Genomic DNA, 12,484 nt, shown 5'->3' on the forward strand with positions numbered 1-12,484 from the left:
AACTTCTTTGGTGTGAACGGGCTCTTTAGTGAAAACAATATGAAAGAAACTTTATGTATAAATGTATTACTTGTCTCTTCCACATTGGTAATAACACAATGATATAAACAAACTAAAACATAAAAGCAGATAGTGTACAAATAAGGTTAAGTAACTGACAACTTACACAGATTTGACTGCTTTCTAAATGAAACATTACAAAACACACAGACATACTAAAATATGAGCTGTGTTGAATGAACGAACGTGAGAGCAGGGAGGTGAAGGGTTTTCAATGAAAGCACGTCATCCTTAGCAGCAAACCAGAGGTTGGAGAAACACACTCTGCAGAACTTGGAGAAATACTAGGCCACAGGGGTAGAGGGAACAACTGACTCAAAATGATGAGGGCTACATTTGTCCATTCCACAAATATTCAACAAATAGCTCCCATATATGAGCCACTATGCTAGTGGTATTTTTGAAATACAAAAATCTTCCTTATCATCACTGAGTTTAAATCTGAGTTAGGGAAAACCAAATATACAAACAAGGAAGGAAGGGAATTGCAGATTGTTAAATATAGCTTGAAGGATCAATAGAGACAGATGCTGTGAGGTGGAGGAAAGGAGGATATAGTATGCATAAAGAAAAGACAAGTTTAAATGATGGGTTCAATATATGCCTGAAATATACCTTATATCAAAGAGTATATAGCATTTACATACCATGTAGAGAATGACAACAGTATGAACACGAGCTGATGTGTTGAATGAATGAAGGTGGGAGAATAGAGGGGAGGGGTGTTCAGTGAAAGTGAAAACCCAACAATTATTCTGCTAACTACATGGCCTGAACAACTGGGTATGCAGAAGCTCCTTCCAATGAGATGAGAAGCTCAGAATGTGCAGAAAATCAAGTATGCACTGTAAAACATAATCTTTAAGATGGTTACTAGGTAGGTAGTACAGACATCAAGAATCCAGTTGGATGTATAAATCCCCCAAAAAAATTTTGACCAGAGATAGCACAAGGAAGGATAAGAAACAAGTCTTTCAAACCAAGGAGACAAAATGCCTCAGCTACCATCAATGTATCATGATAAAGTGTTTTCAGAACCAGGTTTTAATGTTATTGGCACAAAGTGGAATGGGATTTCAGAGGAGGAGGAATCTAGTATATTCCAGAGTCATGAAAACCATTTCATAAAAAGAGAATTCAAAGAGTCAAAAATACATTCTGTCTGAATGGGACAAACTTATACAGACTCGCATGCCTGTACCTCAGTTTTTCTCTTATTTGATCAATCAGCAAATCTAGACAATGTTTATGGCTTTTTTCTTGAAACTCATTGTCTTTCAAGCATAGCAGCAACTCTTGGATGTTCCTATCTTACCACCTGCTCTCCCTTAACATACATTATTACATACTCATCTTTTTTTAAGGAGCTCTGGTGATGCAATGGTTAAGTACTTGGCTGCTAACTGAAATGTTGGTGGCTCGAACTACCCAGAGGTGCCTCAAAAGACAGGCCTGGCTGGGGGACACCTACGTCAATTGGCACAGCATAGTTCTTAAAGAGAGTGTTCTATATCCTACTTTGTTGGGTAACATCTGGGGTCTTAAAAGCTTGTAAGTAACTATCTAAGATACAACTATCAGACTCTTCCAGTCCAGAGCAATGGAGAGTGAAGAAAACCAAAGTTTCAAAGGATCAATTAGTCAAAAGGACTAATGGACCACATAAACCACAGCCTACAGGACTAGGAACACTAATTGGTACCCGGCTATCACTACTGATTGCTGTGACTGGGTATGGTGTGATAGATCACTTTTGTGTGGACTTTCTTGCCATGGTCTTGTAACTCCCAACAATGTGACTGGCCAGGACTGTGTGATAGGGTAATTATGGCCCACAAAAGGGATTGGTCAGTTTTGCCATCCTGCTGGGCTTGAAATGAGCCATCCTAGAGGTGGCAAAGGGAGAAGATCCTACCACCACCAAGGAAGAACAGCCAGGAGCCAGTGCATCCTTTGGATCTGGGATTCCTGCGCTGAGAAGTTCCTGAAACCAGGAGACAGAGAGAGATTAAGTGCTCGAGAAGCGGCAGCAGAGACCCAGCAGCAGGAGATGGCATGGTAGGCTTCCTGGTTCATAGAGAAACAAAGCTGAGTGCCTATGGACAGAGGCCAAGGGCCAGGGAGGGGTGTGCCTGCGGGCACAGCTGAGAAGAGGTTGTCCTGATGGAAGAACTGTATCCTGAACATTCCTGAACCTGAATTGTAACTGTTACTTCCATAATAAACCCCATAATCATTAGTATTGTCTGTGAGTTCTGTGTGGTCATTGCAATTAATTACCAAACCAAGCAGAGAAGTAGATAGTGCTGTGGAAGGGGCGGCTGGTGTCAGAATTGATAAAGACAGCAGAGAGAGGAGGCACGTCTGACCTCCACCTTGTAAGAATCAGCCTTGGGCTGTTGATCTTAATTTTCCTTCCCCCTGATGAAGTTAGAGGAGTTCAGACTCCTCCTTCATGCCATTTTTTACACCAGGATTACAATAGAGGGTCCTGGACAGAGCAGGAGAAAAACGTAGAGCAAAAGACCAAATTCATAAAAAAGACCAGACTTATTGGTCTGACAGAGACTGGAAGAGCCCCTGAGACTATGGCCTCTGGACACTCTGCTAATTCAGAACTGAAGCCACTCTCGAAGTCCACTTTCCAGCCAAAAATTAGACAGGCCTATAAAACAAACAATAACACATGCGAGTAATGTGCTTCTTAGATCAAGCAAGTATAGGAGACCAAATAGACAACAACTGCCCAAAAATGAAGATAAGAAGGTAGGAAGGGACGGGAAAACTGGATGACTGGAACCAGGGAGCCCAGAGTGGAAAGGGAAAGGGGGAGAGTGTTGACAGAATGCGAGGATTATAACCAATGACATGAAACAACTTGTGTATAAGTTTTGAATGAGAAACTAATTTGCTCCGTAAACTTTCCCCTAAAGCACAGTAAGAAAAATAAAAAAAAAAAAAAAGACAGACCTGGCAATCTGCTTCAGAAAGTTCAAAGCCCTGAAAACCCTATGAAGCGTTTCTACTCTGCACAAATATGGTTGCTGTGAGTTGGAATTGACTGGACGGCAACTAACAGCAACAACAACAACATATTTTCCTCTAAAAACCTAAAAGTAAAGGAGTTCTGATACCAGGAGAGCGTTATGTAAAGGCTGTTTCTGCATCCTCAGATACCCTCACATAGTGATACCTTTATTGAATGACTTGGCCACCCACCTTGCTGGTTTCCACTTACTCACCTGGACAGATTCGACTGTGGATTTCATCTTCTGTTATCCATAGTTCTTCTCCTTGTTCCAACATGGACAGTGTATCTGGATTGCCAGCTTGATACCCTGTTCATGGCAAATGATAGAAGACTTAAGATGTACTGAATTCGGTTAGGATATGTCAAGACGAGAAAATGTTATATTTTAAGAACTAGGCAGTTTTCACATGCACAAAATAAAGGCTTTTGTCTCAGGCGAGATCATATTCTACCCTCTTACCTGGAGACAAAGAAGGATCTGCGTATTTACCACTTCGGAGCACTATGGTGTCTTCGAAGTGTAAGCAACACAGAAAGGAAAGGCCAGTGACTGGGCACTCCCTGAATGACATGGGGGAGTTGTCCTTACCCATGGACACCAGGTTGCTATAGTTCTCCAACATGACATCCAGGTACAGGTCCTTCTGAGCAGGGTCCAGGAGCTGCCACTCCTCCCAGGTGAACTTTACGGCTACATCATCAAATGTCAGCAATTCCTGTAATAACACAATCTTATTTAACATGAGTGCTTCACTTTTATTGATATAACACGTGTGGTATCAAATATCAGCAATTCCTGTAATAACACAATCTTATTTAATAAGAGTGTTTCACTTTTATTGATATATCACGTGTGGTGTAATGAATTGCTTTTATAAGGCTTTTCTCACCATGGTCTTGTGACTGCTACAAAATGATTGGGTGGGGCTATGCAAACGAGGTGCTTGTGGCCCACCAAGGGGGCTGGACAGCTTGCTGCTAATGCAGATAAGTTACATGGCACACTTGTTGGGGTGGCACCATGCAAATAAGATGTACGAAACCCTAATGAGGGATTGGTCAGGTCTGTTACCCTGCTAGGCTTAAAAAGGCAGCCAACCCGAGAGCAGAAAGGGGACCTCACTACCACCAAGAAAGAGCCAGGAGTGGAGCTCATCCTTTGGACCTGGGGCCCTGCACTTAAAACCACCTTGACTCAGGAGATAAAGATTTGTAACATTTGAGATGGTGTGAGATGGAGAGAGGTATGACAGAAATGGCAGCAACAGAAGCAGGAGACCAGTGTGAGACAGCACAGTGGGCTTCCCAGCCCAGAGTGAGGCATCTACAGTGTGTGTGCCGACCCACGGTGCAAGAGAGCTGAGCGTCTTTGGGCAGGAGGTTTCCTAGCAGAGTGGTGTGCCTCCGGTCACTTGTCAGTGGAGCTAGACTTGCTGGCCCACAAAATAGAGAAATGAGCACTTTCAGGGTAAAGCTTATTGGTAGAGTGGGGAGCCTCTGGGCACTTATCAGTGGATATAAAGACCCTTGTAACACTTTTGCTAGCAAGGCAGAGGCTGCGCTGTACCATGAGACCGAGGGGCTGAGGGGCCAAGAGGTGGACGGCCAGGAAAAGGCCTATCTGCAGTCACAGCTGAGACCTGTCCTGACCAAAGAACTGTATCTTCGGTTGCTCCTGGTCCTGAGTTGTAACCTGTTACTTCCCTAATAAACCCCATAATCATGAGTATTGTCTGTGAGTTCTGTATGGCCATTACAACAAACTGTCAAACCCAGGAGAGAAACAGAAAGAGCTGTGGGAGAGACAGCTGGTGTCAGAACTGGATAAGGGGAGGAGAGAGGAGGTATGTCTGATCTCCACCTCATAGGAATCAGCCTTGGGTTGATGACTCTCCACCCTTGTGAAGTTAGACAGGGTCATGTGCCCCCGCAACGACATTTCTCACAGTTGGTGCCAGAAGTGGTTTTCGCTGCAATGGCTCCAGACTCGTGAAAGCACGGGACTTTTTAAGAGAAAGGAGGAAGGTTGTGGGAAGTGAAATTTTTGATGGTTACTTTGGTTGCTGTTATCTGTACTGGCTGAAAGGAAAGTAACACATGTTATGCTGCAGCAGAGGAGAGATCAATGGAACCCATGCATCTGGAGTGGCTTGTGGCACAAACCAGGCTGGTAAAGCAAGATGACTGATAGCGGGCCAGTCTTCTGGTTCCACCCAGGCAGACACCTAAGGCCATATGCATATGAACGGGAAGATAGTCAAGGTGTGGACTGGAATGCTTTAAAAAGGTTTATGTGTTTATCTGAATGTACTATGGATACTGAGTGTTTTTCCTACCTACTGCTGTAAAACAAGCCTAAATGTATGATGAAAATAAATACGAGTATTACAGATTACAGAGAGCCTCTAATTCCACCTTTGGCCAAGACTTGATTGGATATGCTAAAAATGGAATTAGGCTGTTTGTTTCTATCCGGTGGCCCTATGTATAGAGTATTGGGGGCTTAGGCAAAAAACCTGAGCTCCATTTAGGGAATCTGCAACTGAAAAGACATGCAGATCCACCCAGATCTGCCAAGAGAGCAGGAGATTTGCATTTGAAGGAAGGACCTTCAGAGAAAATACTGACTTTTGCTCTTTGAACTGGGAGCAAGTGAGCAAGCGGTTTGCTGTTGGGTACACTGACGAAGGAAAAGCTAGAGCCCATTAGAAGAACCCCCTTTCAGAGCTGGAAGTTAAAGGGAGCTAGCAAGTAGACAGCCTGGGGTGACCACCTGGGTTCTCTTGATAAGTCAAAGTAGGTGAGGTGCACCAATGAAGAGATGGGCTGAATTTGGATATGTTCCATTGGCAACCACTGACCTAGCCCACAGGAGCTAGGGATGAGAGAAAAAGATTAGGAGCTGCTGGTTGGACGTCCAGGGAGCTCTGTGGACTCTTGGGCCTACGGGTGGTGCCCACTGACACAGCCCATGGGGACTAGGGATAAAAGACTGACCTAGTTTGAATGGCTAGGGATGACGTGACCTTGACTGAATGGGGGTGAAGATGAGCTGACCAGAAGCCAACCAAATGAAGAGAGAAATGTCTGACACTGTGAGCTGGTATAGATCACTGCTATCTGATGGCTAGCTCTGGACTGGACTTTGCTTATGGATGCAGATGCTCAAAGTCTAAATAGAACAGAAGATTCTTCTGATGAAGGAACATCCTTTTCTTCTCAGAACACTGGTTCAGTAGGGATAGGCAGTTAAAACATTGGCTATCTAAAATTGGGGGAGATAAAAGCATGAAGTGGCTGGCTTACTTGCTTCCATGAGTGTGCTTACACTCAAAACGAAGGAGGCCAGGAAGGATCCTCACTGAATAGATTCTTCTTTTCCTGGTAGGTCTAGGGAAGACAGGTAAGAGAAAACGCTGATAGGAGTATATGATTCAGCTGTGAGTGTTGACTGTTAGGGTTAATTGTGACTTTAAAAACTGTATTGTAGAAGCCATAACTGTGAAAGAGTGGATGAACAGTGCTGAACTGAAATACAGTGGCCAAACCTAAAATCCCTTAAAGGTTTTGCTATGCTGATACTTTGTGAGGTTCAGAGCAAGGGAATAATCTTTCTGAACTTTTATCAGAGGTTAAAAAGGGTAAAGATCAGATGACTTTTGGAGAACCTGACCAGATCAGTTGGATACCTGCAGATCTGAATGGCTGGTACCTGAGTAAACTCAGCCTGAGCACTTTTTGCCCTACTGTAAGACTAATTGTTAATGACTGTTTTGATTTGTAAAATAACTGGGAGGTGAAAGTTATCCTCCAAGTATGAAAGAACCGTGGCTAGAAAAGGCAGGGGGTGGTCTGTGGTACAAGGAATTGCTTTTATATGGCCTTTCTCACCATGGTCTTGTGACTCCTACAAATGATTGGGTGGGATTATGCAAATAAGGTACTTGTGGCACATATAGGGGATTGGACAGCTTGCTGCTAATGCAAATAAGGTGCATGGCACCGTTAAAAGGACAATACAAATAAGGTAATATGGAACCCTAACAAGGGGATTGATTAGTTTTGCCATCCTTCTAGGCTTAATAAGAGGGCCAATCTCAGAGCAGAGGGGGGATGTCACTACCACCAAGAACGGAGAACTGGGAGTGGAGCACATCCTTTGAATCTTAGGGACCTGCACCAAGAACCTCCTAGACCCAGGAGACAGAGAGAGAGAGAGCTGTAACACCAGAGACAGTGTGAGACAGCATGAAGCTCAGCAGAGTAATGGTAGCAGCAGGACCAGGAAACTGGTGCAAGACAGCATGGTGGCTTCCCAACTCACAGAGTGAGGAAGCCAGAAAAAAGTGCGATAACATCTTCAAAGTTCTTATTGCAACACAGCCTAGCCAAAAGTGCCACCCGAAAGTGAATAGGAACCTGCTTGTCAAGTGAGCTGCCACCTTCCAGTCTCAATACGCCTTGCAATCACATGGTGTGTGGGAAAATGAGGCAGTTAAGATTTAGGGAAAAACTTATGGGATAATCTATCCCCATATTATTTTAGATACTACATAGGGGAGAAAGCAGACTTGGTAGAGACTGCAAATTCTTTTTTTTTTAAATTGTGCTTTAAGTGAAATTTGCAAACCAAGTCAGTCTCTAATATAAAAACTTATATACACCTTGCTATATACTTCTAGTTGCTCTCCCTCTAATAAAACAGCACACTCCTGTCCACTCTGTTTTCATGTTCATTCGGTCAGCTTCTGATCCCTTCTGCCCTCTCATCTCCCCTCCAGATAGAAGCTGCCCACATGAGCCTGCAAATTCTTAAGCCTGATAAATCTTACTGCATTCTGAATTATTTCATTTGAGCCATAAATCCATTTGGAAAAAAGTTAACATTGATTCCTACCTAATTCACACTCAAAAACAACTTTTTCCTGTTATTAAATAAGCAAAAGAAGGAATCAACAAACAACAGAAATAAACAACTTCTATTAATCAGTAAGAAAAGAGTTTTTTAAAAGCAAAAATAATGACAGGTACTTTATAAAAGAAAAAATCCAACTGACCAACAATGACACAAAAAAGGTTTAAATCTCACCTGTGATTTAAAAAATGCAAACCAAAATAAGATAAAGAGATACTGGACCATTCAAATTGCTGAAAATTATACAATTTGATAATTTCATATTATTAAGTGTTATGAAAGATTTAAAGCCTTGATGTTCTTATATATCACTATGTGTAGGCACTAGACTAGATTAACTTATTTTTTGAGTATGACTATAAATAAATGGAATCTCATGTAGTTACTATTCTTCAATCAGTTACAGTCATTATTCTTTTAGATGCTCATACTATACCATTTTAGGCCAATGGGTTGGCTGCTATGTTCTTTGGAGTATGATTCCACTCATGCGAAAAATGTCATATCAAATATAGGTGTTGAGTTACACAAATACATACATAAATACATACACAGATGCACACACAGGTTTGGTGACAGCAAGTACACACTACTGATCATCTGTTAAAGTAGGATGAGGGGATGAAGATGGAAGTCATGAAGAGGGAAGTTACTTTTTTTTTTTGTCATATTACTTTACTGTTGGAGTTTTTTCTTTTACTTCTAAAATATATCCACAAGTCATTTTTGTAATTATAAAACATAAAAGCAACAAAAGAAATGTCGGTCAGAATTGGATATGAAAATAGGGAAGGCTTCTGCATTTTCTGAGATGAGGTGAAGTGTGGTGCAATAAATTAATATCGCCATTCTAGCCATGGTCTTTGTGATTCCCACCTAAGTGACTGGGTGGGACGGTGCAAATAAGATAAATGTGGCTCACCAAGGGGATTGATTGGTCAGTTTTGCCATCCCGCGAGGCTAAAAGAGAGCCAATTCCAGAGCAAAGAGAGGATCCCACCACCATCAAGGCAGAACGCATCCTTTGGACAAGGAATCCTGTGCTGAGAAGCTCCTGGAACCAGGAGACAGACAGAGAGAGCTGTAACACTGAAGTCAGCGAGAAACAGTGGCAGAGAAATGGCGGCAGGGGAGACCAGCAGGAGACGGCGCAGTAGGCTTCCTGGCCCACAGAAAGAGAAAGCTGCATGCCTTTGGGCCGAGGCTTGCTGGCAGAGTGGGGTGCCTCTGTGCACTTATAGGCAGAGCTAAAAGAGTTTTGTAACATTTGCCAAGCTGGGCACAGACGGAGGGCCAGAGAAGCATCTCCATGAGCATGGCTGAGAAGAGGCTGTCCTGATGGAAGAACTGTATCCTGAGTGTTCCTGAACCTGAACTGTAACCTGTCACTTCCCTAATAAACCCCATAATGGTGAGTATTCTCTGTGAGTTCTGTGTAACCACTGCAATGAATTATCAAACCCAGCAAAGAAGTAGAGAGTGCCATGTGAGGGAGGGTTAGTGTCAGAATTGATAAAGACGGTGGAGAGAAGGGTCATGTCTGACCTCTGCCCCATGGGAGTCAGCCTTGGGCTATTGATCTTGATTCTCCTTCCCCCTTGTGAAATTAGAGGAGGTCAGACTCCACCCCCACAGCATTTTTACATGAAGTTATAAATCAAACCATGGATCTTAACAATTCAAAACTTTACCTGATATCATTTCCTTCATTCTCTTGCCAAATCTGTACTAAAACACTAGTTCAGCTATCTGTTCAGAGAGGACCATTTGAAAGCCATACAATCCTTTTATCCTCCTCAGCTGTTTTATTCCTTAAAAAACTCAGACAGTCACAACGCTGGGCCCTTGAGTGACCTTCCACTGGTGCCCTGAAAAACTGTGTCCCTTAAATTTGTTTGGTCTATTCCCACGGGGTCTATGAGGTACCCTGTAATAAAGAGCCATGGGAAATCTGCTTTGGCCTTTTTTAGGCTATTGATCAAAACACGATTCACGTCATTACCTCTAGGAAGAAGTATTGAAATGTTCCTCACTCTTAAAAAAACAAACAAAAAAAAAACAAACCCAGTGCCATCGAGTCGATTCCTACTCACAGCGACCCTATAGGACAGAGTACAACTGCCCCACAGAGTTTCCAAGGAGCGCCTGGTGGATTCGAACTGCCGACCATTTGGTTAGCAGCCATAGCACTTAACCACTACGCCACCAGGGTTTCCTCCTGAGTCTTAGGTGCCATGAAATACTGACATCCCCTGAGGAACTTGTCTGCTTTCTCCTCACAGCCACTGTGTACCACAGAACTTACCGCGCGCGATTATCTTGTTGCGGTAGCCAACAGAGATATCAGATGTCAGCTGATTTTCATTTAACCCATGGGATCCTCAAGTCACACATGTTCCAACTTTAGTCACTTAGTAAGAATCATATATGAACAATATATTTGGGATCCTAACTTTGCCCTGATGCTGAAGGGAAGAGTGAAAGTTTATTTCACTCCAGTTCTGAATTAATTTTTCACATGCCTCTACTCAGGTGGTGCAATGGTTAAGCACTCGGCTGCAAACTGAAAGATTGGCAGTTCAAACCCACCAGAGGTTCCATGGGAGAAAAGACTTGCTGATCTGCTCCTGTAAAGACTATAGCCTACGAAACCCTACAGGGCAGTTCTGTTCTGTCCAATAGGTTTGCTATGAGTTGGAATCGACTTGATGACACACAACAACAATAACAAATTCATAAGGCCATAAAGGAAAGACTAAAACAAATCAAAAGTCACCTGAGCGTCGATCATTTTCTTCTGTTTCGAGCAAATGCCAACAACTGAGATATCTGTCTTTGTCTCTTCTGGATATGTCCCAAGTTACTGGTTAGAAATTTCCCCAGAAATGATGACATCTAGCTTCTGGAGTACATATATATCATTTAGGTCTCTGAAAAAGGATTTGAACAGGACTATGTGTAAACCTGACTTTATTGGCATATGTAAAACACTAGATCCAGTAGAAAACATATTATTTGCTAGTACATGTAACATTTTCAATTATTGACAATATGCTGTACCATACAAAAAATTCCAGATTTCAAAAGATTGAAATTATATAGAGTATATTCTCTGACCACTGTGCAATTAATTCAGAAAACAGTAACAAAAATAACTATAAGATCCTTAAGTGTTTACACTAGGCATTATACATCAGGAAGGCAATAATGAAGCACAGAAATCAATGAAATAGGAAACAAAGATATAAGCAATAGAAAGAGGACCAAAAAAGTCAAAAGCTGATTTTTCTGGGGGGAAAGGGGAACCAATCTAGTAAAACTGGAAATTAGTAGTAAGCTAGAATTAAAAAAATGAAAGAGAGAAGGCAAAATGAACAAATGGAGAAAAAATGACAATAGTACAAGTGTTACAAAATTTAAACAGATGATATGAGGATATCATGAACAACTTTGTGCCAGTAAATCTGGAAGCTTACATGAAAGTTACAAAATTCCAGAAAAACATAACCTTTCAAGACCTTTCTACAATGCAAACACAGGCTCGACTGGCTATATCAGTATATTTTACCAAACATTTAAGGAGAATACACCACCAAATCTTAGACAAACTTTTTGAGAGTGAAAAATGAGGAAACTCAGTTTGTTTTATGAAGTCAGCATAACTTCATACCAAAACTCAGCCAATGACATTGCAAGTAGATTCTGATTCATAGCAACCCTATAGAAAAGAGCAGAACTCCTCCACAGGGTTTCCAAGGCTGTACAGGGTCGCTATGAGTTGGAATCGACTTGACGGCAGCAGGTACGGTACGGTACGGTAATCTTTAGGAAGCAGACTGCCACATCCTTCTCCCACAGAGTGGCTGATGGGTTTGAACCACCTACCTTTCAGTTGGCAGCTGAGCGCTTAACCACTGTGCCACTAGGGTTCCTATGAAAAGAAAACCACTAGCCAACATTGCTCCAAAACACAGATTAAAACACCATAATCAAAACATTAGCAAAGCAAACTTGGCAATACATAAAAAGACAACATTTCTTGACCAAAATGGAGCCTTCAAGGAGTACAAGGTGGTTAAACATTAGAAAATCAACATAATTTACAACATTTAGAAAATAAAGGAGAGAAATTATAAAATCATACCAACATATGCATAAAAAATTTCATAAACTTCCCTGGAGCAAAGGAGAATGAAGAACACCAAAGACACAAAGAAAATATTAGCCCAAGAAACAAAAAGGGCCACATAATCCAGAGACTCCATCAGCCTGAGACCAGAAGAACTAGATGGTGGCTGGCTACCACCAATGACCTCCCTAACAGGGAACACAATAGAGAGTCCCTGACAGAGCAGGAGAAAAGTAGGGTGCAGAATTCAAATTCTAGTAAAAAGACCAGACTTAATAGTCTAAGACTGGAAGAACCCCAGAGGACATGGCCCCTGGACTCTCTGTTAACCCAGAACTAAAACCATTCC

General features: G+C 42.1%; 1 protein-coding gene across 3 annotated transcripts in view; it reads right to left on the reverse strand.

Annotated features, from left to right (window-relative positions):
* LOC126086039 (zinc finger protein 615-like) overlaps window positions 1-10,861 on the reverse strand; it is a 158,221-nt gene extending 147,360 nt beyond the window's left edge. For 2 of the 3 annotated variants that reach the window (XM_049902026.1, XM_049902040.1), the window contains exons 1-2: window positions 10,783-10,861; window positions 3,681-3,807 (exon numbers count right to left, since the gene is read on the reverse strand). In XM_049902026.1, the coding sequence (XP_049757983.1) occupies window positions 3,681-3,807; window positions 10,783-10,797 (142 nt within the window). In that variant the 5' untranslated portion in view covers window positions 10,798-10,861. Of the gene's footprint in view, window positions 1-3,302; window positions 3,399-3,680; window positions 3,808-10,782 lie in introns of all 3 variants that reach the window. The other variant, XM_049902041.1, reaches the window with a different exon arrangement.
* Window positions 10,862-12,484: the final 1,623 nt, after the last annotated feature.

Source organism: Elephas maximus, chromosome 11 (genome assembly GCF_024166365.1).
Source record: "Elephas maximus indicus isolate mEleMax1 chromosome 11, mEleMax1 primary haplotype, whole genome shotgun sequence".
Taxonomy (NCBI): Eukaryota; Metazoa; Chordata; class Mammalia; order Proboscidea; family Elephantidae; genus Elephas; species Elephas maximus.